At 43.7% G+C, this 27862-nt stretch overlaps 1 protein-coding gene across 3 annotated transcripts in view; it reads right to left on the reverse strand.

The window, feature by feature from the left end:
• The window catches only part of cbl (Cbl proto-oncogene, E3 ubiquitin protein ligase), a 231069-nt gene that overhangs the window by 98074 nt on the left and 105133 nt on the right, over positions 1 to 27862 (reverse strand). For all 3 annotated transcript variants that reach the window (XM_048562034.2, XM_048562032.2, XM_048562035.2), the window contains one exon: positions 20767 to 20913. In XM_048562034.2, the coding sequence (XP_048417991.1) occupies positions 20767 to 20913 (147 nt within the window). The remainder of the gene's footprint in view (positions 1 to 20766; positions 20914 to 27862) is intronic.

The following is a 27862-nucleotide window of genomic DNA, read 5'->3' on the forward strand; positions in this document are numbered from 1 at the left end:
TGGGAACTGCAGATGCTGGAGAATCCAAGATAAAGTGTGAAGCTGGATGAATACAGCAGGCTAAGCAGCATCTCAGGAGCACAAAAGCTGACGTTTCGGGCCTAGACCCTTCAGAGAGGGGGATGGGGGGAGGGTTCTGGAATAAATAGGGAGAGAGGGGGAGGCGGACCGAAGATGGAGGCGCGAGCAGTTTCAAGGCTGAAGAGATTACAAGAGAGTTGCAGTCGGAGAGTGATTCCCTGAGGTTGGTCCGGAGGGAGGAGGGTAACTTCTTCAGGTTAGGCATCCCTGGAAGAGACTTCGCAGTGAGGTTAAAATTGTATCAGAGATAACGGGAACAGTTCCCATTATCTCCGGACCAACCTCAGGGAATCACTCTCCCACTGCAACTCTCTTGTAATCTCTTCAGCCTTGAAACTGCTCGCCTCTCCACCTATCTTCTTTTCTCTCCATCTTCGGTCCGCCTCCCCCTCTCTCCCTATTTATTCCAGAACCCTCCCCCCATCCCCCTCTCTGATGAAGGGTCTAGGCCCGAAACGTCAGCTTTTGTGCTCCTGAGATGCTGCTTGGCCTGCTGTGTTCATCCAGCTTCACACTTGATTATCTAAAATCAATGGTTTCTTTCTTTTTCCAATATAGAACATAAAGAACATAGAAAAGTACAGCGCAGTAGAGACCGTTCGGCCCACCTTGTTGTGCCATGCAATAATCGTAATCCAAAAATAAAATAACCTAACCCACATTCCCCTCAATTCACTGCTGTCCATGTGCATGTCCAGCAGTCGCTTAAATGTCACTAATGACTCCGCTTCCACGACTACCACTGGCAAACTATTCCATGCTCTCTCAACTCTGGGTGAAGAACCTCCCTCTGACGTCTCCTCTATACCTTCCGCCTAACACCTTAAAACTGACCCCTCGTGGCAGTCAATCCTGCCCTGGGGAAAAGTCTCTGGCTCTCGCCTCCAACCATGCCTCTCATTACCTTGTACACGTCGATCAGGTCACCTCTCTTCCTCCTTCTCTCCAGAGAGAAAAGTCCAAGCTCAGTCAACCTCTCCTCGTAAGGCAAGCCCTCCAGTCCAGGCAGCATCCTGGTAAACCTCCTTTGCACCCTCTCCAAAGCCGCCACATCTTTCCTATAATAGGGCGGCCAGAACTGGACACAATATTCCAAGTGTGGTCTCACCAGGGTTTTGTAGAGCTGCAGCATAACCTCGCGGCTCTTAAACTCAATCCCCCTGTTAATGAAAGCCAAAACACCATATGCTTTCTTAACAACCTTATCCACCTGGGTGGCAACCTTGAGGGAGCTATGCACTTGAATACCAAGATCCCACTGTTCCTCCACACTGCCAAGAATCCTGCCTTTAATCCTATATTCAGCATTTAAGTTCGACCTTCCAAAATGCATCACTTTGCATTTATCCAGGTTGAACTCTATCTGGCTTTTCTCAGCCCAGCTCTGCATTCTGTCAATGTCTCGCTGAAGCCTGCAATAGCCCTCGATACTATCAACTGCACCTCCAACCTTTGTGTCATCAGCAAACGTAGTAACCCACCCCTCAACCACCTCATCCAAGTCATTTATAAAAACAACAAAGAGCAGAGGCCCAAGAACAGACCCCTGCGGGACACCACTCAGCACTGACCTCCAGGCAGAATACTTACCATCTACAACCACTCTCTGCCTCCTGTCAGCCAACCAATTCTGAATCCAGACAGCCAAATCACCCTGTATCCCATACCACCTGACTTTATGAATGAGGCTGCCGTGGGGAACCTTATCAAATGCCTTACAGAAGTCCATGTACACCACATCCAGTGCTCGATCTTCATCACCCTGTCACGTGACCCCCTCAAAGAACTCTAAGATTTGTAAGGCATGACCTGCCCCTCTCAAAGCCATGCTTTAATCATCTCCCTTTAATCATACTATGCTTTTCCAAATAGTCATAAATCCTATCCCTCAGAATTCTTTCCAAAACATTGCTGACCACAGACGTAAGACTGACTGGTCTGTAATTTCCAGGGATTTCCCTATTCCCTTTCTTGAAAGCAGGAACAACATTTGCCTCCCTCCAATCTTCCAGTATGACTCCCATGGAGAGTGAGGAAGCAAAGATCTTCGCCAGCGGCTTAGCAACCTCATTTCTCGCTTCCCGAAGCAACCTAGGATAAATCTGGTCTGGCCCTGGGGACTTATCAATCTTAATGTTTGCCATAATTTCCAGCACATCAACTTCCTCAATCTTGATCTGTTCAAGCCTGTTTTCCTGCTCCTCAAAGTTCTCATTCACAACTAGGGCCCTTTCCTTAGTGAAAACCAAAGCAAAAAACTCATTTAGGGCTTCCCCTATCTGCTCAGACTCCACGCACAAGTTCCCTACGCTATCCCTGATCGGCCCTACCTTCTCCCTGATCATTCTCTTATTCCTCACGTATGAGTGAAATGCCTTCGGGTTCTCCCTAATCCTTCCTGCCAAGCCTTTTTCATGTCCCCTCCTGGCCCTCCTCAGTCTACTTTTGATCTCCTTCTGAGCAAGCCTGTAATCCTCTAAAGCTGTGCTAGACCCTTGCTTCCTCCACCTTACGTATGCTGCCTTTTTCTTTTTGACAAGAAGCACCTCTGTTCCTGTCGTCCAAGGCTCCTTAATCTTACCCCTTCTTACCTGTCTCAGAGGAACAAATTTATACATCACTCGCAATAACTGCTCCTTAAACAACTTCCACATGTCTGCTGTGCCCTTTCTGTGGAACAGCTGCTCCCAATCTGTACTTCCCAACTCCTGTCTGATAGAGTCATAGTTTCCTTTACCCCAGTTAAATATCTTCCCCTGGTAACTGCTCCTTTCCCTTTTCATTGCTATGGCAAATGTGAGGCTGTTGTGGTCACTGTCGCCAAAGTGTTCTCCCACCACGAGATCTGACGCCTGTCCTGGCTCATTGCCGAGCACCAAATCCAAAATGGCCTCCCCCCTTGTCAGCCTGTCCACATACTGAGTAAGGAAACCCTCCTGAACACACCTGACAAAAAACGGCTCCATCCAAACCATCTGCACTCAGGAGGTTCCAATCTATATTGGGAAAGTTGAAGTCACCCATAACAACAACACTGATACGTTTGCACTTTTCAACAATCTGCCGAAAAATGAGTTCTTCGATCTCCCAACTGCCATTTGGGGGTCTGTAGAAAACCCCCAGTGAGGTGACTGCTCCCTTGCTGTTCCTAACTTCCACCCATACTGACTCAGTCGACAAACCTTCCTCAGCAACCTCAGCCCATACCACCTCAGTAGAGTCCTCAAAGGTTCTTTCAGCCACCGTTATACCATCCTTGACCAACAAAGCCACTCCTCCCCCTCTTTTACCACCTTCCCTGACCTTAATGAAAGATCTAAACCCTGGAACCTGCAACATCCATTCCTGACCCTGCTTTATCCATGTCTCCGAAATGGCCACAACATCGAAGTCCCAGGTACCTATCCAAGCTGAAAGCTCACCTACCTTATTCCGGATACTCCTGGCATTAAAGTAGACACATTTCAATCCAGCTTTCTGCCTGCCAGCACACTCCTGTGACAGTGAGGTCCTGACCATGTCTTCCCTACACTCATCCTCCTGTGTACTCGGACTACAACTCAGTTTCCCATCCCTCTTCTGACCTAGTTTAAATCCACCCGAATAGCACTAGCGAATTTCCCACCCAGGATATTAGTGCCCCTCTGGTTCAAGTGGAGACCGCCCTGTTTGTAGAGGTCGCACCTTCCCCAGAATGAGCCCAAGCCCTCCCTCCTGCAACATCCCTGCAGCCACATGTTCAGCTGACATCTCTCCCTGTTCTTTGCCTCACTATCACGTGGCACGGGTAACAAACCAGAGATGACCACTCTGTTTGTTCTAGCTCTCAACTTCCACCCTAGCTCCCTGAAATCCTGCCTGACATCCCAATCCCTCTTTCTACCTATGTCGTTGGTGCCTACGTGGACAACGACTTGGGGCTGGTCACCCTCTCCCCTCAGGATCCCAAAGACACGATCCGAGACATCACAGACCCTGGCACCTGGGAGGCAACACACCAATCGTGAGTCTCTTTCGTTCCCGGAAAACCTTCTATCAGTCCCTCTAACTATCAAGTCCCCAATGACTATCACTCTCTTCCTATTCCCCCTTCCCTTCTGTGCAAGAGGGACAGACTCTGTGCCAGAAACCTGCACCCTACTGCATGCCCCTGGTAAGTACCCCCACCCCCAACAGTATCCAAAACGGTATACTTGTTTTTCAGGGGAACGACCACAGAGGATCCCTGCACTGACTGCTTTTTCCCCCTTCTAACAGTTACCCAGCTTTCTTCACGCTTAGGAGTAACTGCTTCCCTGAAACTCTTGTCTATCACTGACTCTGCCTCCCAAATGATCCGAAGTTCATCCAGCTCCCGCTCCATATATTTGCGGTCGGCTGGCCAGCCAGCACTGGCCTCCCCTCAACTGACCGATGCAACACCCAACCAACTGCCAGACCATCCATATAACATGTCCTGATGCCAAAACATCTGCAGTGCTCTTCGAATAATAATTAGCTTGAAATTATCGTTCCAGGCTAGTTCCAAATTGCAAAGATCACTTTGTTTGTTCTGTTCTGTTTTCTGAAACAAGCTGTTCAAAGTTCAAAGTCTGGTTCATAATGAAAAATGAGAAAAATAAAAGAAAACAGGGATGGCCTCACCAAAAGGATGCTAATTTTTTTAAGAATTTGTAAATGATTGATTTGGGATTAATGGGGTTATACTATTACATAATAAAAGGCGACTTGGTGACAGGATACTGGACTCAATAATTGAGTTATTTCAGTGGTAATATGAGTAAGGTTAATGATGTAGCTTCAAAGAGGTGCTGCTTTGGGACACCACAGTGGCTCAGCGGTTAGCACTGCTGCCTCACAGCACCAGGGACCCGGGTTCAATCCCACCATCAGGTGGCTGTCTGTGTGGAGTTCATAAACTCGCCGTGATTTCTTCAGGACTGCTAAAAAAAAACTGTTGTTAGTGCCACTATGTGGACTCAAGACAGCAATAAAAAAGTCTCACAAGACCTAAACTGAGCAAGAGAACTGATAGGCTGATATCCAGGAAAGCACACACCCAGGCAAGTCCACCTACACCTTGTTTGGAACAGTTCAAGCATCCAAATCAGAACCAAATCAAAATAGAGAGATAGCAAGAATCGCAGATGCTGGAGCGACAACACTCTGTGGAGCTGGAGGAACACAACAGGCCCGGGAGCATCAGAGGAGCAGGAAAGTTAATGATTCGCGTCAGGACCCTGCTTCAGAAACCGAGCACGTCAACTTTCCTAGATAATAAAATGTGAGGCTGGATGAACACAGCAGGCCCTGCAGCATCTCAGGAGCACAAAAGCTGACGTTGGGTCGAGGCCCAAAACGTCAGCTTTTGTGTTCCTGAGATGTTGCTGGGCCTGCTGTGTTCATCCAGCTTCACATTTTATTATCTTGGATTCTCCAGCATCTGCAGTTCCCATTATCACGTCAACTTTCCTGCTCCTTTGATGCTGCCTGGTGTGCTGTGTTCCTCCAGCTCCAGTGTTGTGCCAATCAAAATAAACACCTGTTTAAATGGTCACCTCGTTCTTATGAAGGTTGATACTGGTGCAGCCACTGATTACAGAACCAGTCTTTAACAAAATTCGCTCTAGACTTCAACCCTTCAGTTTGCGCAAGACCTGGTACAACTTTGGTTCCAGTCTGTCTTGAGAAGCACCTTCGTTCAGTTATCACTGATTTAGAAGGTGGTTCAGGCCAAAGTTTGATGGGGCAATATCGGTTCAGAGAGATTCACCTACATGGGCATAACATTTTTTAAAATTTAAAAATGGCTGCCTGATCAAAGTCCTAACTAAATGCCTGCAAGTTTCTCAAAAGGTCTAGGGACTATCAAAGGAGCTAAGGCCACCTTACATGTTGACCCGGAAGCAATGCCACGAATCTGTAAAGCCCATACAGTGCCATGGGCAAAAGTAGGGGCAGAAGTCAGATGTCTGTAAAGCAAAGTAATCATAAAATCAGTCTAATTTGCAGAATGGGCAGCTCTGGTCATACCAATTGTGAAGCTCAACGGGTAGGTTTGCCTTTGTAGGGATTTTAACCAAATGGTAAACTGTTTTTCGCAGCTGGATAAATACCCAATCCCTCACGTAGAGGATTTATACGCAAAGCTGGTAGCGGCGGCCATCCTTAATGTAGCTGGACAGGAGTCATGCATACCTGCAACTGCAGTTAGATGAGGATTCCCAGAAATATGCTACAGTTAATACCCCTAAGGATTTACACCAATACATGAAACTGCCAATTGGAATATTGCCAACCTGTGCAATTTTTCAAATGGACAATGGAGAACATTTTACAAGATCCATCCCAGGTCACTATCTAGATCACGTGCTAGAACTTGGACATAGTCCTTAAACATTTAGTCCTTAGAAGAGAAAAATGTGTGTGTTCTAGGCACCCCAAGTGACCAACTTGAGCTACAGAGTCAATAAGACCGGGCTACAACTGTTGAAAGATAAAATGGTCGAGATCAAGTGTGCCTCAGTTTTCACACCTGAACCGGAGCATGGGTCCTTTCTTGGGGTGGTCAACTATTACAGAAAGTTCATATATGACATGGCCTCCATCCTGACACTTCTGCATCAATTCTTTTTTTTACAAAAGGGTCAGCCTTGGAAGCGGTTTATGTAGCCAGCCACAGCTTTCAGGGAAGTGAAGAAACAGCTACCATCCTCTAAGGTGCTGGCACTCTGTGATCCCAAGCGAAATCTGAGTTTGACATACGATGCCTCCCCATACAACACTGCGGTAGTATTAGCTCATAGGTGGCACAATAGTGAGAAATGCCCTAAAGCGCATACATCCAGGACTTTGGCTCGTGCAGAGCATAAATACACCCATGAATTGGAGGTGCTGATGTTAGACTTGGGCAAAGTTAGAAGTCACATAAAACCAGGTTATAGTCCAACAGGTTTGTTTGAAATCACAGCTTACGGAGGACGAAGATGAAGGAGCAGTGTCCAACAAGCTTGTAATTTCAAATAAACCTCTTGTACTATAACTTGGTGCCAAATGACTCCTCACTGAAATATACCCAGAGAGAGAAAATAGATTTAGCAGTCATATTTGTAGTCAGGAAGTACCACCCATTCCTTTATGGATGCAAATTCATTATAATAATGGACCACAAACGTCTGCAAGGTCTGTTTAACCTAAGGACAAGGCAGTGCCACCCACAGCTTCAGGATGAATTTAGCATTGAGCTCTAATACTAATTTTTTAGAATTACAGTTTGAAATATTGTCTTGGAGGCCAAGTAGCAAATGAGGATGCACTGAGCCACCTCCCACTGGTAGGCACATCACTGGTGGTACCACCACCAGAAAGTCTGTAATGGTTTAAATTTTTTGGACATACTTCCAGTCACAGCTGACAATGTCAGACTTTGGATGCAGAAAGATTTGGTCCTGGCAAAACAAACAGCTGATGGTGATGGGGGAAACCAAAGGGCAGTCACAATTAAAACTGAAACCTTTTCAGACCCAGAGAGACCAGATCACAATAAAGGATGGCATATTATTGGGGGGAGCACTAGTGACTATCCCAAGTAAAGGTCGCTGCCAGATACTTGCTGAACTCCACTAGTGTTATCTAGGGGTTTTCAAAATGAGGAAGATGTTGGTGGCCAGGGCTGGATACAGACACAGGTGCATTGGTGGAGCAGTGCCCAGAGTGTTAATGAGGACAAAAATTAACACCAGCAGCTCCTCCGCATTCATGGGAATAGCCAGGTAAACCCTGGACTTGGTTACACGTTGACAATGCAGGTCCCTTTCATGGGCTCAAAGCTCTTAGTCATTGTGGATGCCCTTTCAAACTGGTTGGACGTGCATAGAGTTCATTCATCAAATACGCAGACAATAGAAAAAATGTGCACGGCTTTTGCAATACACAGACACATGGAACTGTTAATCACAGAAAACTGGCCATCGTTTACCAGCGGGGAATGAGTATTTCTTGAAGTCGAATGGTATTCAAAATACAAGGACAGTTCCATACCATCCAACATCCAGTGGTCGAGCAGAAACAGCTGTCCCAAACTTTGAAGGCAGGCTTAAAGAAACAGCCTACAGCTTCAAGGGATACCAAACTGTCATGATTCCTATTTAATTACAGGGCCTACATGAAACTACAGAGATAGCTCTGGTAGAGCTGTTAACGGGAAGAAGAGTCTGCACCAGGATAGATCTACCCAGACCAGGTTGAGTGGGCATGGGGGTGCTATGTGTGGGTGTGTGCTATGTATGTGGTTGTGCTGTGCACAGGGGCACACATGTGGCAGGGTGGGTGACGGAATGAGGGGTGGAAAACAGCACCAGGAACACCAATGCCAGACACAAGACTCCAGTAAGCCAGAGACGCATTTTACTGCAGGGAGCGAAATTCTGATGTAGGAACCACAGGAATGGTTCTGCACGGATAGGGATGGTCAATGCCAGGTCAGATACAGTAATGTATAGAGTTCAGGGAGGTGCAGTCTTGAACAGGCACGTGGACCACACAAAGGCTGCAAACTTCCAAACAGTGCAGGAGCTAAACATGCCCAGCTCTTCCAACACATTTGTGTTGGAGATTCCTTGGAATCTGAGATGGACACGGTGAAGTCCAAAGATGTGCAGGCTACGTGGATTGGCCATGCTAAATTGGCCGTAGTGTTCAGGGGTGTGTGAGTTATGGGTGATGGATCTGGGTGGGATGCTCCAAAGGGTGGTACAGACTTGTTGGGCTGAAGGCCTGTTTCCACACTGTAGGTGATCTAATTTCATGTAATCTAAACATCACCACCTCGAAGCCTTTGCCACCTGGAGACAAGATGAATTTCTTCCCAGACATTCTGGACGTAAGAGGTGAACTACAGTGTGCTACATGCTGCCCATACCAGAGGCAGAGTTGGAGGAACTTGATCCAGTGCTAAAACACCCCTCAAGTAGCTACAATTAAAACTGTCCTATGCCCTCAGACTCAGATGAGGTCAGTCTGGCAGACCTCTCAGAATAGGAGTTCCCTCATTGGAGTTGTTAATCTGGTCCAATTAGAAACCCCTGGCTGATAGATATAAAGAGGAGTATCAGGGGTCTAGCCTAACCTCAGTCATTGGTAAAATTCTAGAATCCATCGTTAAGGATGAGATTTGTAAATTCTTGGAAGTGCAGGGTCGGGTTAGAACAAGTCAGCATGGATTTAGTAAGGGGAGGTCGTGCCTAACAAACCTGTTAAAATTCTTTGAAGAGGTAACAAGTAGGTTAGACCAGGGAAACCCAGTGGATGTTATCGATCTAGACTTCCAAAAGGTCTTTGATAAGGTGTCTCGCGGGAAACTGTTGAGTAAGGTGAGGGCCAATGGTGTTCGAGGTGAGCTACTGGCATGGATTGAAGATTGGCTGTCTGACAGAAGTTGGGATAAAAGGCTCTTTATCGGAACAGCAACTAGTGACAAGTGGTGACCCGCAGGCTTCAGTGCTGGGGCCACAGCTGTTCACCTTATACATTAATGATCTGGATGAAGGGACTGGGAGCATTCTGGCAAAGTTTGACGATGATACAAAGTTAGGTGGACAGGCAGGTAGTAGAGGTGGTGAGGAGGCTGCAGAAAGATTTAGACAGTTTAGGAGAGTAGTCCAGGAAATGGCTGATGAAATTCAATGTGAGCAAATGCGAGGTCTTGCACTTTGTAAAAAAAGAATACAGGCATGGACTATTTTCTAAACGGTGAGAAATTTCATAAAGCCGAAGTACAAAGGGATCTGGGTGTGCTAGTCCAGGATTCTCTGAAGGTTAACTTGCAGATTGAGTCCATGATTAAGAAAGCGAATGTAATGTTGTCACTTATCTCAAGAGGTTGGAATATAAAAGCAACGATGTGCTTCTGAGACTTTATAAAGCTCTAGTTAAGCCCCATATAGAATACTGTGTCCAATTTTGGGCCCCACACCTCAGGAAGAACATACTGGCACTGGAGGGTGTCCGGCAGAGATTCACACAGATGATCCCTGGAATGGTAGGCCTAATGTACGATGAACGGCTGAGGATCCTGGGATGGTATTCATTAGAATTTAGAAGGTTATGGGGAGATCTAATAGAAACTTACAAGATAATGTATGGCTTAGAAAGGGTGGACGCTGGGAAGTTGTTTCCATTAGGTGGGCAGACTAGGAGCCATGGGCACAGCCTTAGAATTAGAGGGGTTCAATTTAGAACAGAACTGAGGAGACATTTCTTCAGCCAGAGAGTGGTGGGCTTGTGGAATTCATTGCCACTGAGTGCAGTGGAGGCCAAGACGTTAAATGTCTTCAAGGCAGAGATTGATAAATTCTTGATCTTGCAAGGAGTTTAGGGCTACAGGGAGAGTGCAGGGAAGTGGAGTTGAAATACCCATCAGCCATGATTAAATGGCAGAGTGGACTCGATGGGTCGAATAGCCTTACTTCCATTCATGTGTCTTATGGTCTCAGGTCCTGCTCACTCTCAGAGCTGGCTATGGAGGAAGATGGATCAGCGCCAAGGACTTTGCAAGGGAAATAAAGGGTGATATGGTGAAAAGGATATCAGCCTCTATGGAGTTACTTCAGACTTGAAGCTGAAGACACCATTTATATTGTGGCTACAAGAGCAGGTCACAGGCTGCAATAAGTAACTCGACTCTGGTATTGACCGTGTCAGTCCACCATCTGTAAGGTACAAATCAAGAATGTAATGTAATACTCTCCAATTACCTGGATGGATGCAACTTAAAAAACACTCAAAATCTGATGCCATCCAGAACAAAGTGGCTCACTTCTCTGGCAATCAATCCATCATCTTCAACATTCACTCCCTTGACCACTGATGCTCAGTTGTAGCAGCGTGTACAATCTGCAAGATGCGTACCAAAGAAATTCACCAAGGCTCATTCGACAGCACCTTCCAAACCCATAACCTCTACCATCAAGGCAGAGAAAGGTGGCAGATCCGTGGTCACCACAACACACAAGTTTCACTCCAAACTACACACCATTCTGACTTGGAAAATACATCACCATTCCTTCACCGTCACTTGGTCAAAATCCTGGAACTCCCTAACAGGATCATTGTGGCTCAGGAAGACAGCCCACCACCACGTTCTCCAGGTTAATTAGGAATGGGCAACAAATGCTGGTCTAACCAGCAACAACCACATCTCATGAAAAAGTAATTTTTCTTAAAAATCAATTGACAAAAGGCTGTTGCAACAAAACTGCAGTGCAAACCAGACTTATCTGAACCCATTAAATAGCTGTAGTTGACATTTTGTCAGAACGAAACAGCCCCTTGCAAGTAGTTTATCAAAGGTTCAACAAATTGTCTGCATCCGAATGCATTTCAATTCCATCTGGAACACAGAATTTAACTGACAGCCTTTTTTTTAAATTCAGGCAGGTGTGCTTTTTAACTTTTGGCAATACATGCCAAACACAAGGAGTGCGAATCACTATAAACTAATAATTATAGATGATGCTTCAACAAGATATCCTGAAACAGGTTCAAGCCTACCAACTCCCGTAGCTACCTAGAATACACATCCTCTCCCCCACCTTCCTGCAAGAATGCCATCTCCTATTCCCAATTCCTTCGCCTCCAAGGCATCGGCTCCCAAGATGAGACATTCCACTCCCTGACGTCCCAGATGTCCTCGCTTTTCAAGGACTGCAATTTCCCCTCCAGTGGTCGAAAACGCCCTCAACTGCCTCTCTCGTTTTTTCCGCAACTCATCCCCTCACACCATTCCATAACAACAACAAAGACAGAATCCCCCTTGTCCTCAGATATCACCCCACCAACCTCCGGATTCAACACATCATCCTCCACCATTTGCAATCTGACCCCACTAACAAGGACATTTTTCCCTCCCCACCCTTATCAGTCTTCCGGAGGGACCGCTCGTTCCGCAACACCCTCATCCGCTCTACACTTCCCAGTAGCCCCACCACCCCTGCCACATTTCCCTGCAACTGCAGGAAGTGCGACAACTCTCCACAAGAAAACCTTCCATATTAAACAGATGTTCACCTGCACATCTGCTAAAGTGGTATATTGTATCTGCTGTTCCCGATGTGGCCTCCACTACATCGGGGAAAAACAGCGGAGGCTTGGAGACTGCTTTGTGGAACACCTATGCTCAGTTCGTGACAAACGACTGCACCTCCCAGTCACGAACCACTTCAACTCCCCCTCCCACTTCTTGGACAACATGTCCATCCTCAACCACCTCCAGTGCCACAACAATGCCACCCAAAGGCTGCAGGAACAGCGCCTCATATTTCGCTTGGGAACCCTGCAGCCCAATGGTCTCAATGTGGACTTCACAAGCTTCAAACTCTCCCCACCCCCGATCTCATCCCAAGACCAGCCCAGCTCACCCTGCCTCCTTGACCTGTCTATCTTTTCTCCTACCTATCCGATCCTCCCACCTCACCTGACCAAGCCCCAAACCCCACTTCCTACCTACTAGCCTCATCCCTGCCACCTTGACCTGTCTGTTTTCCCTCACCTGACCAACCCCCACCCTACACTCACCTTTACTGGCTCCATCCCCGCCACCTTGACCTGTCCATCTTCTCTCCACCTATCCACTCCTTTACCCACCTTCCATCATTGCCTCCCCTTCCCCTCGTCCATTTCTGAAGGGTCCAGACCCGAAATGTCAGCTGCTCCTCTGAAGCTACCTGGCCTGCTGAGTTCATCCAGCTCTACAGCTGGTTATCTTATTCCTGAAACAGTTGTGCTTCGAGAAAATTAGGACTAAAATGCTAGCAGAGAACTTAGTCTAATTTTTACAACGTGTAGATTGAATTTCTTTGGGAAATCAGATCATGGTTAAAATTTATGTCATGAATATTCAGGGAAGAATGAACAGTCTGACAATAAAATAATTTTGACCCCAGCTTATCATCCACAATCTCAAGGAGCATTGTGAAGATAGCATCAAAACTTAAAGATCATGATTTCAGCTTATTGTCAAACTATCCTAATGATCGGGATAAAGGAATTTCTTTGTTACTGTACATCATTGTGATGAACCAAATGAGTCCACAGGATGCAGCCTTTTTGCAGATATGCAGAAATGAGTTGAAAGGCCCCCTTAAAATAATCAAAAGAAAATATATAAACCAAAGCCTCCATAATGCAACATCTATTTATCAAGTTTCAGAGCAAACCTAACCAAAACATATGAAGCATTTGAAAAGTGCTCAAAAAACAATGAAGTCTTGAGGAGGTGAAATGAACAAAGATCAAAATTTTGTTGCTGGAGTCTGGTTACCTGTCTCTAAGGAATCATTCAAAGCAACGCTCATTGAACCTTAGCAAATAGAAAATAAAATGTATCGAGGAGCATTATGCAGAACACTGAAGGGGAGGAAAAAAATCAGAGTGTGCCATATAATTACCAATACATTCCTAAGGTACACAGAACACAGAACAATACAGCGCAGAAGAGGCCCTTCGGCCCTCGATGTCGTGCCGGCCTGTAAACTAATCTAAAGCCCATCCGAGTTTTGAGAAGATTTGTAGCTCAGGTTGAGGTTCTGGATGCAAGTTTGCTCGCTGAGCTGGTTAGTTTTCAGACGTTGCGTCACCATTCTAGGTAACATCATCAGTGAGCCTCCGATGAAGCTTCATCGGAGGCTCACTGATGATGTTACCTAGAATGGTGACGCAACGTCTGAAAACTAACCTTCCAGCTCAGCGAGCAAACTTACACCCTAAGCCCATCCCCCTACACTATCCCATCATCATCTATATGCTTATCCAAAGACTGTTTAAATGCCCCTAATGTGGCTGAGTTCACTACACTGGCCGGCAGGGCGTTCCACGCCCTTACCACTCTGAGTAAAGAACCTGCCTCCGACATCTGTCTTAAATCTATCACCCCTCAATTTGTAGCTATGCCCCCTCATACAAGCTGACATCATCATCCTCAGAAAAAGACTCACTTTCCACCCAGGTAGAGAGGATAGTTGAAACAGATGCATATTTACAATGGCAGAACATATCAGAATGGTTAGGGTATTAATCAGAAAGTTGAAACTCATCAGTTGCACCATCAGTAATCAGATTAATTTCTTAAAGTTAACTAGGAACAGTAGTAGGCAACTTAGCCCCTCAAGCCTGCTCTACCATTTGATACGACAATAGCTGATATCACCTAAGCCTCAACTTCAGTTTTTTGCTTGCTCTCCGTAACACCTTTGACCCATTAGTAATTAAAAAATTGTCTATTTCCTCCTTAACCTTACTCAATATCCCAGAATCCACCGCACTCTGGGGTAGTGAATTCACAGATTCACAACCTTTTGAGGGAAGGAATCCTCCTCATCGCTAGTTAAAATCAACTACCCCTTATCATAACTATGACCTCACATTCTAGATTTCCCCAAATGAGTAAATATCCTAAGTCTAATCCCCTTTAGAATCTCATATAACCTAATTAAATCTCTTCTCATTCTTCTAAACTCCAGAAAATACATATCTAAACTGCACTCTGTCATCACAAGACAAACTCTTCATCTCTGGAATCAATCCATGATGAACCTCCTCTGAATAAACTTCCATTGCAAACTACATCCCTCCTCAAGTCTGAGGACCAAAACTGTAGACGGCATTAGTGCAGTCTCACTAAAGCCTTACAGTTCTAGCAACACTTCCGCACTTTTATCGTCTATTCCTTCAGCAATAAATGTCACAATTCCATTTGCCTTATTTTACCTGCTCTATCTACACACAAACTTTTTGTGCACAAGAACACCAAGATCTTCCTCTATTGAAGCACTCTGAAGCTTTTCTCCATTTAGATAACATCACGTTTCTATTCCTCTGACCAAAATGGATAACTTTACAGTTATCCACATTAAACTTCATCTGTCAAATTTTGGTCCATTCACCTAACCTGTCCAGTTCTGTTCATAAACTACTTACTGCTCCTTTGCATAGCTAAACTTGACAAAATCTATATCTAAGGATATAATAACGGTCAAGCGAAGACCATTAGTTTGAACAAGTCCAGCATTTTTGACTGATTTTAACACCATAAAACATTTGCTTGCTGCACTGTTCAATCATTTCTTCCATAAGTTAATTGTATATTGAACAAAATGTAGCCTGTCCTCTGGACTTGGTCTTCATTGGTAATCAAAAGTAGCATTTGTCACAGTTCAACCAATCATTTCACATTTGTTCTAACTTGTTGATTTTTTAAAAATGTAGTACTCTTCACAATTAATAGCGGCCGAGAGTAACTTCAATAAATATCTTAGGGAAATGAGTGTGAATAAATGTAGCTTCTAACTTATTTCTTTTTCAGCAGTAATTAAGTTTTGTACAACCAAGCAATTATTAATCACTATTGGCAAACAAAATTTTTTTCAATTCATTTGTGGGATGTGGGCATCACTGGCCATTCAGGAGGGAATTCCAGGATTTTGACCCAGCGACAGTGAAGGAACAGCAATATGTTTCCTAGCCAGGATGGAGAGGGGCTTGGAGAAGAACTTGGTGGTGGTGTTCCCACGTATCTGCTGCCTTTGTCCCTCCAAATGAGAGTGGTCATGGATTTGGAAGTTGCTGCCTGATGATCTTTGGTGAATTTCTGCAATGCATACTGTAGATAGCACACACTGCTGCTTTGTCCTGGACGGTGTCAAGCTTTGAGTGCTGTTGGAGCTGCACTCATCCAGCAAAGTGGGGAGTATTCTATCACACTCCTGGTTTGTGCCTTGTAGATGTTGGACAGGCTTTGGGGAGTCAAGAGGTGAATCACTTGCCACAGTATTACTAGCCTCCAAACTGCACATGTAGCTACTGTGTTTGTTTATGTGGTGAGTCCAGTTGAGTTTCTGGTCAATGATAACTCTCAGGATGTTGATAGTGGGGATTCAGTTACTGAATGTCAAGGAGCAATGGTGAGATCGTCTCTTAGCCTGGCATTAGTGTGGCACAAATGTTACTTGTCACTTGTCAGCCCATCTGGATATTGGATATTAAGGGTTATGATGAGTGGGTGGGTAAGTGGAGCCGAATCTCAAAGATCAGCCATGATCTTATAAATGGCGGGGCAAGTTCGAGGGGGCAAATGGCCTACTCCTGCTCCTAGATCTTATGCTCTTATACTCAGCATCTGAGTGGCCGCAAATGATTCTAAACATTGTGCAATCACTGGTGAATATGCCCACTTTCAACCTTATGATGGAGGGAAGGTCGTTTATGAAGCAGCTGAAGAGGTTTGGGCCTCGGGCACTACTATGAGGAACTCCTCTAGAGATGTCCTGGAGCGGAGATGACTGACCTCCAACAAACACAATCATTTTCCTACGTGCAAGGTATGATTCCAATCACCAGAGAGTTTGTTCCCTGACACTCACTAATTCCAGTTTTGCCAGGGCTCCTTGATGCCACTCACTGCATCTTTTTCATTGAGGAAATGGCTACGGAGACAGCCAATCCCAGTTGCATCTCCTTGACAACACATAGACCAATTGCAGTTGACTCGCCCGATTTAAAATGAATCAGTTAACTAAGGGAGTTAACAATTTCAGCTGCATGTCAGCTGCATGTCCATGCCACGACTGTCCAAACAATCATCTTTTTCTCAGGTCACATAACTTATTGTTGCCTTTCTATAGTTGGTTTTCTTACATTTCAGTCGTGAGGGGTGTAAGAAAAATTGCTTCGACTTCATGTCTCTTTTTAGCTACATTCATAAATGCTACAAAATGTAGATCACATTTAAGTATCACACCTCCACAAATAAAGTCACACTTTCTTAGCTTTTCATTACAGCCAACATCCAAAATCTTGTCTATTCATGATCGCCATGGTTAGCAACATATATTGATACATAGGTCCTGTTCTTTGCAGGCAGAAAGACAATGTATAGAAGAGGTGATTGCCTAGTGGTATTATTGCTGGGATTGTTAATCCAGAGACCCGGATAATGTTCTGGGGACCTGGGTTCGAATCCCACCAGGGCAGGTGATGGAATCTGAATTCAATAAATATTTGGAATTAAGAGTCTAATGGTGACCATGAATCCATTGACGATTGTTGGAAAAACCCATCTGTTCACTAATGTCCTTTAGGGATGGAAACTTCCATCCTTACCAGGTCTGGCCCACATGTGAGTCCAGACCCACAGCAATGTGGTGGGCTCTTAACTACCTGCTGGGCAATTAGGGATGGGCAATGCATTCTGGCCTAGCTGGCACACCCTCATCCCATTAATGAATAAACAAAGGATTCACTGCACTTGTTTCAACTCATCAAAATAGGTGATAGCCATTCACTGGCTCATCAGAATTAGCCTACCCGGTTTAAAATTTAAACAGAGCTCAGTTGTGGAGTGTCAATCAGCATTAATCTGTGTATTCTCCATGGCAATGCCTTTACGAGAGTCCACTTGCCACCCAACCAGCAATTCCCTCTCATGCAACATAAATGTTGGTTGTCCCTCTGAATCTTGCAAACTGTCCTAACTAGTACAAGGTGAAACGCTTCAACAAAATGTGCCCTTCTGGGCAATATAAATTTTGTACTATCCTAATTATTAACCCTCTCTTAGCTGATTACAGCCTTTGTAATTGTATACTATATTTGGGTCTGATTAAGTCAGCTTCTACCAACATACTGGGGGTTACCACCAATCAGAAACTGAAGTGGACCAACTATTAAAAAAAAGAGTGACTACAACAGCCTTCACAGATAAGAAATTCTGCAGCAAGTAACTGTTTACAATCTACAAGGCAAAAGTCAGGAGTGGGGTGGAATATTCTCTAACTGCCTGGATTGATGCAGATCCAACAACATTCAATAAGATTAATACATCCAGGACAAAGCAACCTGCTTGGTTGTTGCTCCGTAAATCACCTTAAATCTTCACTCCCTTATTTCCAACACAGTGACAGCAGTGTATACCATGTACAGGATACACCAGAGTAACTCACCAAGCCTCTACCATCTGGAAAGCAAGAGCAGCAGATGCATACCTACGCAAGTTCCCCTCCCAATCACATATTAACCCTCTCCAAAAGCAAGCATGGATGGGCAATAAATGTTAGCTTAGCCAGCAATGTCCACATCCCCTGAACAAATATAAAACAAATCAGTATTTCCTTTTGTGACTAAATTGCTACTCTGAAATTTTCCCAAACTTTCCAGGAATATAATTATCAGCCTACTATATGCAACCATCTAACAAACAGGTCTCAACATAACTAATATAGGAAACTGAGGGCGCTTCACTTCATAGGTATGGGATTTAATTTGTCAAATGAGGTTTGCAGTTACAATCGTACATGGATTCTAAATAACCTCACTCAAAACGTTAAAATACTGAACAGATCTTTATATTTCAGGGGGAACACCACAGATTAAAGTTTTATGTTTTAATATTTCTTTGACTGGTATCCCTTCACAATTACACACTTGTAAACAAATACAGTCATTGTTTGGCACTATAAAGGTTCTGTTTTGAATGAAGGGCTCCAAATTAAGGCCAAGGCTGCTAAAGAAAGATTAGTACATTTTATGTAAGGACAGCAAGAGTGGGAGTGCAGCTGGTCTGATGAATAACTGCATGCTCTGTGCTCCCACACCCAGGAAGTCGCTGGTGCAAGCCATTTAACAACTGCTTCCAAACAAATACTTGAATGTAAGGTGCAGCAATTGCATTTTCTATTTCTATCTTGCTGGTGGACTGTTTTATTTTGTTGTGAAACAGTGATTTCTGTCTTTTACTCCAGTTAATATGAATTGATTCATCACTCTCCTGAAACAGAAGGTTATAGGTTCAAGCCCCACTCCGGGACTTCAGCTCATAATCCAGACAGAACAGTACCAAGGAAATTCTGCATGATAGCATTTTATTTTTGGTGAGATGTTAAATTAAGGTACTGTCAGGAATCTTAGATATAAAAGACACCATGGTCCCCATAATTAACAAAATGCTTCAAAGACATTTTGGCAAAGGCCTAAATCTCTTCCACATTGTATGCATTTAATTAATGTCAAAATTTATAATCACAAACAAATTTCCTTAAATCAGCTTGAAACTAGTCAATTGTTTACCGGTTCATTGCTGGCATTACACCACTCTGGGCCATACACCACACAGATTTGGAACTACAATGTTATTTCTTCACTGTCACTGAGCTAAAATCCTGGAACTCACTTCCTAACAGCATGCAAGTTTACCCATAACACGTGTACCAAAGAGGTTCAAGAGACTGAAGGAAGCTTATCAATCTTTGCAAAGGCAATTAAAGATGGGTAACTATAGTGGCCTAGCCAGTGATACCCATGCACCTTGAAATAAATTTTTAAAGCCAAGAAATTTGCAAAATCTTGAGGTTAGGGCTATAGTTATAACCAAGAGGATGAAAGTCAACATAAACTTTAGGGGTTATGGTGCAATATCTTTCCACAATGATGACTACAGCCACTCCCTTTAAAATTGTGCATTTTTTCTGAAACCAGGATGCAGAGCAAGGCAGCAACAAGATGTTCTCAACTTGAAGTAGATAGCAGCCTCACAGCAATACTTGGAAAAGAGCAGGGAAGACGGATCATTCCTGACGTTTTGTGATAACAAATAATAAGTAATCCAGAGATTATAATGAGTGGGTTTAGATGGTTAACAATGGGGATCTGTGCTTTTCTTAGTAATGGGGAACAATTTTGATTTGATCAACAGCTAAGTTGAGTTTGATAGTATCAGCTCCTGGTGTCTGGAGTGCTGAGAGTGAATTGAGCATTCAGAATAAGTTGACCAAGAGACAAGACACAGTTTGGAGGATGTGAGGAGGGAATATATGGAACACTTTTTTTCCTTGGGTGAGGAAGAAACGAAGCACTGAGCAGAGAATGGACAGCATTGAGTAATTTGGCAAGCAGTGGGAGAGACTGATTGTTCTTAACAAGAAATAATTTGCACTCAGGATGATTGCATGAAATGGAAAATGACAAGCAGTGGAAAGCAAAGCATCGATTGTTAGATTGTAGGAAAATGTTCTTGAAATGTGAAAAAAAAACTGACAGAGCAATGGCAGAGAAGAAAGTATTGTTCAATTTGAGAAGGAAAGATAAAGAAATTTGATAGGTTGAGTAGTAGAGGGTAACAGCATAGGGGGAGAGAGGTACAGAAAATAAAAACTTCCAAGTCTTTCCTTCCATTCTCTATGTTAGGTTTGATTGAGGAAGTTTGCATTTTAATAACAGTTCTGTGCTTCAAAAACACACCCCACCAGTGACACAAAACAATTTATTTCTAAAATGTACCATGCAGCTGTGAGAATGGGCTGCACAAGGATAGGAGAAAACAGATTCATACAGAGATCTCTAAAATTAAAACCAGGTGGTCAGGATGGGATTGCTGATGGGAAGACGACCATGATGTACATGTTTGAGACCACATAGTGGAAAAAGAGCGAGATGGAATGCATGTCTTTTAAAAAAAATGGCGTGGAGCAGCAAGTTCGGTAGTAACCTGCCTGATGCAATTAACTTACATGATGCTCCATTCATTAAGAACTGAAAACACAAACCAGTAAGATAACTATTTCATAAACAAAAGGATGATTTTTATTTTGGAGGTGGAAATTGTCAGGACTCTAAGCTGTACCAAATTAAGGAGCTTACTTTTCTCCAAACACTTTCCTCCAGAAATCCGCTGCATCTGCTTTTGTGATCCTGAAAGTGTCCCCCTGGAACACGCCATTTTGGAATATAGCTTTCAGCTCTGCCAACATATGACTGAATATCAATGACAATTTCGTCAGGTGTCGCCTGCAAAGAAAAATAAATAAAGTTTCAGACAAGACGAAATATTTTAACCAAATAATTAGATTTACAACCGAAATGTCCTTAATGTTTATGAATTCCACAGAGCTCCTGAAATGACAAATCCAACATCAACATAAATAGGAGCATTTTAACTGAACACAAGGATAACAGCTCCTGGTAATGAATATTGCAATTGTTCTTTTCACCAATTTTGTTGCCTCATCCTTTCTTTAGTTTTTCCTGAAAACTATTATTCATTTGGTTGCAAGACTACAACAGGCGTCACAGCAGATCTCCAATTTTCCTTTATCCAACATCCACATGTGCATTTTCAAGAGAATTCATGGGTTTGCAAATAGAATCAAGAATCTTTTACCCTCTTCGAAGTTGCTGTCCTGAAGTCAAGTGCAGTACCCCATCACTGCGTCAGCTGACATCAAGCAACTCAGCAGAGAACAACGTAGTAGTTTGATGTCATTGGTTAAACAAGGGATTTTATTAGCTTTGAAATTAACTGAAGTATTAACTCATTTAACATAAACCCATATTCAATATTCTCCACAAGTGGGGAAAAAAACTCAATTACACTCAAGCCACGCAGGATCCAGAAATGGCATTATATAATTAAACACTGATTGGATGTGAATAAGTAGCATTAACACAAAGCTAAGAACAAGTAAAGAGAGGGCTCTTGAGGTGCAGTGAAGGTGTCCCTGTCTCTGAGCCAGGAGACCCAGGATCAGGTCCCAGCTGCACCAGAGATGTGTTTTACATCTGAACAGGTTGATTCAAAAATGCCAAGAATAAGATATCAAAGGATAAATGAAATGAACAAAAAACTCAACATCTGGCTTTACCTTTGGAGGGAGAAACAGAGATAATGGTTTAAATTTATGGGGTGGTTAAAGTGGGTTGAAAGATGAAGGAACTATAGAATTTAATGGTAGAATTGGATTTGACCTTTCCCTGCCCATTTCCTTTTGGACAGCTGGCCACCTTCAAGTTAACTTGCTGCCAGGCGGGAGGCCTTTCAATAGGCATCAGGCCATATACAAGAAGTGGATGAGAAGGGCAAGTGGGATTAGCAGAAAGGGTGTTTACAGAGAAGGGGCAAGGAGATAGCGATCATAAAAGTGAAATATCTGGCTATGTGATGGGATTTTGAGCAGTCACATGGGTGGGTGAAGCAACTCTAAAGGCTCATTTGGGGGCCGCTGGGACAGTGGAAAAATTCTGGAGAAACATTAAACTACACCCAACACTGGTTATGTCAAACCTTCAAAATTTAGCCCAAAATTATTAAATCCAAACACTAAACTCTGAGGCAAGCAGCCTCATTTTGTTTGCATCCTGAGGGGTTAAAATTCCATTTCTCCCCTACCATCTTTTTCCACCGATGTTGTCTGATCTGCTGAGTATTTCCAGCATTTTGTTTTTCACGTTAGAGTTCCAGACGCACAGCATTTTAATTTATTTGTATAAAGATTTTTCATTCTTGACTCTACTAGTGATCAGGATACACCTTAAACAACTGAATGTACAACAGAACCAAAACTTGTCAATTCATTCTTGCATCATGGCATGTTTGAGGTCCAAAATCCAGAACAGTCAGGGCCGAGGCCATTGCCAAATTGTGAATTCTTCCTCAATTTTGGATTAGCTGCTAGATCAGAAGAATGAATCCAGGTTTAAAAATAATAATTTTAGTTTCAAGTTTCTGAACTGATCTGAAGTCACCTGTCTTTTGACAGGTCAGAAATCCCTCTTGGATACAATATTAACTTGAAGTATTTTTGGTGAGGCAATTTCCTCTTATTTAATATGCAAGTTTGAGTGACAGTGCCAAAAACACTCTTCAGTATTGATAATAATTTCAAGGATGTCATTTACGTAAGCATTCACATAACCACATACTGTTTTTCAAACAGCTTGCAATTATTCCTTTTCTTCCTCCAACAGCCATATTTAATGGGTTGAGAGAAAAATACGCACTTTTCAGTCAGCCAGGTTGGGGGTACTCTGCCGAAAACAGCATTAAATCCGGTGGTAGAATACTATCCAACGACATCCACAATAAACCATGGCTTGCGCATCACATGCTAATTATTTAGCAACCAAAGAATTTCAATTTTACAAACATAGAAAAATGCACTTTGCACTGTTAAAGCCATTATTACAACTTAGGAAGTTGGATTCTTAGACTGGGAAATAAACATTTCAAACTATTGGAATTATCACAATCTATTCTCATCTCCTATTATGCAGATGGATTTCAGCATGACACTGGCAGTTTTGTTATAATTAAGCCTGAAAGAACAAGCAGCACACATTCAATGGACTGAAGCCACACAATCCACAGTCCAGTCACATTTCATGAGGAATGACTTCCACTATTTTCTGCATATTACCACAACACAAATAGAACACCCAGGGGAGGTTTTAAATTATTGGCTGAATAGCAAAGGCTTTGTACAAAGTTCCATTCATTTTCCTTTGAAGTGCGGCTTGCAATGCAATATTTTGATTTCTGTGTTTATACTGATTATCTTTCAACCATTCATATCCTCTCAAGCAGTGCCAAGCAAGAAATGTATCTTTTGGGGGTAACCAAATGGCTTTACGGCCACCATGCGCTGGGTTTCATTTTCCTGTCTGTTTAACATAACAGGAACAGGACAAACCAAATCTAACTCTGATCGTTATGGAGGCCAATTCAGTCACTACCAGCTGGATAAGGAGTTAGCATTAATAAAATATTGAAAACTGAAAATATTTTAATACATTCAGGCTTTTGCTCAATCATGGTGGAGAAGGAAAGGCTTTCATTATTTAAGCTTTTCTCATTACTCTTTTATTCATGGGATGTGGATGTTGTTGCTGGCAAGGCTGGCATTTATTGCCTATTGTTTGTGGTCCTGTAATAAAATCAAAGTACAGAGAATGCTGGTGATCTGAACTACACACAAAGTGCTGGACAAACTTAATGGGTTTTACACAATCTGAGGAGAGGGAAACAGAGTTAATGTTTTGAGTTCAATATGACTTCTTCACAATTAAGTGTCCTTTAACAGAATAGTGGTGTGCTTAGCCACTGCAGAAGACAGTTAAGAGCCAACTGTGCTTCTGGAGTCACATATAGGTCCACCCCGACTCACTTAGGGGAATAAACTTCCCTCCCTAAAAAGGATATTTATGAACTAGATGAGTTTACAACACTTGACAACGGTCTTATGGTCACCATTACCAAGACAAATTCCAGCTGTATAAACTGAATGTAAATTCAACCAGGTACTATAAAGAGATTTGAATCTGTGTCTATCCTCAGAGCATGGGCTGGGCTTCTGGATTACTAGCCACGTTTCATTATCACCATGCTACTGTCTCACTACATAACAAACTTAATCAAGAAACAAACTATTATTTCTCTTCTCTTTACCTCTTCCACAGATATTAATGCTTCTCTGGGATAGGACATTCAAAAAACATGTTGGCAACCTCCTGAAATGTTGCCCAAAATAATATCATTCATGATCAGTAAACCTACACAGGCTAGTTTTTTGATCCAAGTGATTTGTTTTCTCATCAAATATTAGGGTGTGCACACTTGCAGCAGTGATTTCCTATGGTTGCCAAGGCCAGTTGAAAAATTCATATTGCCAGCTAGGATGAGACCAGCAAACTCAGCATAAACTTGGAAGTTCACCCCAGGCTTTCTAATCTCTATGTATTAATGCTGAAGTCAGTCAGCATTTTTACCCATAAACTTCCAGAGATCTTATATAGAGATAGTAGGAACTGCAGATGCTGGAGAACCTGAGATAACAAGGCGTAGAGCTGGATGAACACAGCAGGCCAAGCTGTATCAGAGGAGCAGGAAGGCTGCTGATGTTTCGGGCCGACACCCATCTGCATAAATGGATTCTGAAAAAAAATTAGGGAGAAAGGGGGAGGCAGATAGAAGTTAGATAGTGGAGTAGATAAGTGGAGAGGAGATAGACCGATCAAGGAGGCAGGGACAGAGCCAGTAAAGGTAAGTGCAGGTGGGGAGTTAGGGAGGAGATAGGTCAGTCCAGGGAGGACAGACAGGTCAAGGCGGCGGGATGAGGTTAGTAGGAAGGAGGTGGGGAGGGGCTTGAGGTGGGAGAAGGGGATAAGTGGGATGAAGGACAGGTGAGGGAGGCGGGGACAAATTGGGCTGATTTTGGGAATGCGATAGGAGTAGGGAAGGGGAGAATTTGAAGCGAGATTACACCTCCTCCCAACCACTTTCCTGCAAAAATGCCATCCCCTATTCCCAGAGATAACGGGAACTGCAGATGCTGGAGAATCCGAGATAACAAAGTGTGGAGTTGGACGAACACAGCAGGCCAAGCAGCATCTTAGGAGCACCAAAGCTAACGTTTCAGTCCTCGACCCATTTCTGATGAAGGGTCTCGGCCTGAAACGTTAGCTTTTGTGCTCCTAACATGCTGCTTGGCCTGCTGTGTTCATCCAGCTCCACACTTTGTTATCGCCTATTCCCAATTCCTTAAACTCGGCCACATCTGCTCCCAGGATGAGGCATTTGACTCCCGTACATCCCAGTTGTCCTCGTTTTTCAAGGGCCACAACTGCCCCCCCGCCCTGCACCCCCCCCCCCACCCTGCAGCCTTTGCCAATCTAAAACCCCGACTATAACCTCTATTTCTATTCACTGTCGTATGTTTCTCTTGCTTTCCCTTAAATCCATCAACATTTTTCACTTTGCAATCAATCTTTTGGTGAAGAAATTTCTTCCAATTCCCGTTTTGGACTTTCTTATTTTAAAGAGCTTCTAGTTATGGTCTTATACTCAAAATGAGGCATTTTTCCTACCTGTGCTTTATCAATACCTTTCACAACAGACTAGACAGGCTCAGGGTATTTGCCTCAGAGCAAAGAAGGCTAACAGCTGATCTAATTGAGATGTACAAAAGACTGACTGGCATAGGCAAAGTAAATGAGGAGAATATTTTCCACGGGAGGGGAATAACAAAGGGGCACAGTGTTAAAATAAGGAGCATGAGGTTTGGAAGGGATTCAAGGAAAGATATTTTCACCCAGAGGATATTGGATATCTGCACTCGTTGCCTAAAAGGGTGGTAGAGTCAGGAAACTTCATGACATTTAAGAACTATTTAGATGATTGATTGATTTGATTTATTGTTACGTGTACCTAGGTACAGTGAAAAGCTTTGGTTACAAGCAGTACAGGCATATCACGATAAGCAAGGATGTACAGATCATAGGGTGAACAAAAGACTTGTACTGAGGCATACAGGTTACATCGCACAGGGCGTGCAAGATCAACTTCAGCAAGATGAGCATTATTTGAAATTATACAGCCCTTTCATCAGTCTATCAACAGCAGGGAAAAAATTCTTCCTGAACCTTCTGGTGTGTATGTTCAAGTTTATGTATCTTCTGCCTGACAGAAGAAATTGCAGGAGAACATTACTGGTGTGGGATGGGTCTTTCATGATGTTGCAGCAAAAAGGCTGCCAACAATCCATGTAAATGGAGCTCATAGGTGGAAAGTTGGCTTCCATGAAGGTCTGAGCTGTGCACACCATCTTCTGTAGTTTGTTGCAGTCCTCGGCTGACCAGTTGCCACACCAGGCAGTTATGCACCCAGAAATTATGCTTTCTATGGTGCATCTGTAGAAGTTGTTGAGGGACCTTGTGGCCATGCCAAATTTCCTGAGCCACCTGAGGAAGAGGCGTCGTTGTGCTTTCTTGACTGTTGCAAAGATTGTCAGTTATCGTCACTCCTGGGAACTTGATGCTCCCAAGCCCACTGCTCTGTTGATGTCGATAGGGACATGTTCTCCTTTCCTTCTGAAGTCAATGATCAGTTCTTTAGTTTTGCCAACATTGGGAGATAGGCTGTTATCACTGCACCATGTCACCAAGCCCTCTACCTCTGTTTTGTATGCTGACTCATCATTATTTGATATCCGTCCTACCACAATGGTACAGTCAGCAAACTTGTAGAAGGTGTTTGTTTGGAATTTGGCAAGACATGGGGTAAAAGTAGGGGGCTGAGAACACAGTCATGGCGGGCTTCAGTGTTGAATGTTATCCTGGAGGATGTGCAGATGTCTATCTTCACCACTTGTGGTCTGTGGGTCAGGAAGCTGAGGATTCCGTTGCAGAGGGCAGAGCCGAGACCTACATCGCAGAGTTTTGCGATCAGTCTGGAGGGGATAATGGTGTTGAAAACAGAGCTGTAGGCTGACATAGGCATCCTTATTGTCCAAATGTTCCAGGAAATGAGTGCAGGGCTAGGGAAATGGTGTCCACTGTGGACCTGTTACATCAGTAAGCAAATTGTAGAGGATCAAAGCAAGCTAGGAGGCTAGCGTTAAAGTGGGCCATGACAAGTCTCTCAGAGCATTTCATTATTATGGAGGTCAGAGCCACTAGGTGGTAATCATTTAGGCACGTTGCATGGGCTTTCTTTGGTACGAGGATGGTGGAGGTCTTCTTGAAGCAGGTGAGGATGAAAGCTTGGAGGAAGGAAGAGTTTGAGGAAATCAACAAATACCTCTGCCAGCTCATCTGCACAGGCCCTAAGTGCTCAGATGTGGTCTCCGTCTGGGCCCGTCGCTTTCCTTGGGTTGGCTCCAAGGAAGACTGATCTGACTTCTGCAGTGGTGACAGTGGACACAGGTCATCCGGGACTGTTGGGGCAGTGACATCACATGGCTCGCATTCTGCTTAAACCAAGCACAGAAAGCATTAAGCACATCAGGCAAGCATGTATCTTTGTCCACTATATTGCTCTGCTTCATGATGTATCCAGCACCGTCGTTTAGGCCCTGCCACATGTGGCGGGTATCTTTATGGTCGGTTTGGGTCTCTAACTTGGTCCGGTACTACCTCTTGGATCCCTAATGGCTTTGAAAACTCGAAATGCCATAGCATGCAAGGC

This window comes from Stegostoma tigrinum, chromosome 32 (assembly GCF_030684315.1).
Source record: "Stegostoma tigrinum isolate sSteTig4 chromosome 32, sSteTig4.hap1, whole genome shotgun sequence".
Lineage (NCBI taxonomy): Eukaryota > Metazoa > Chordata > Chondrichthyes > Orectolobiformes > Stegostomatidae > Stegostoma > Stegostoma tigrinum.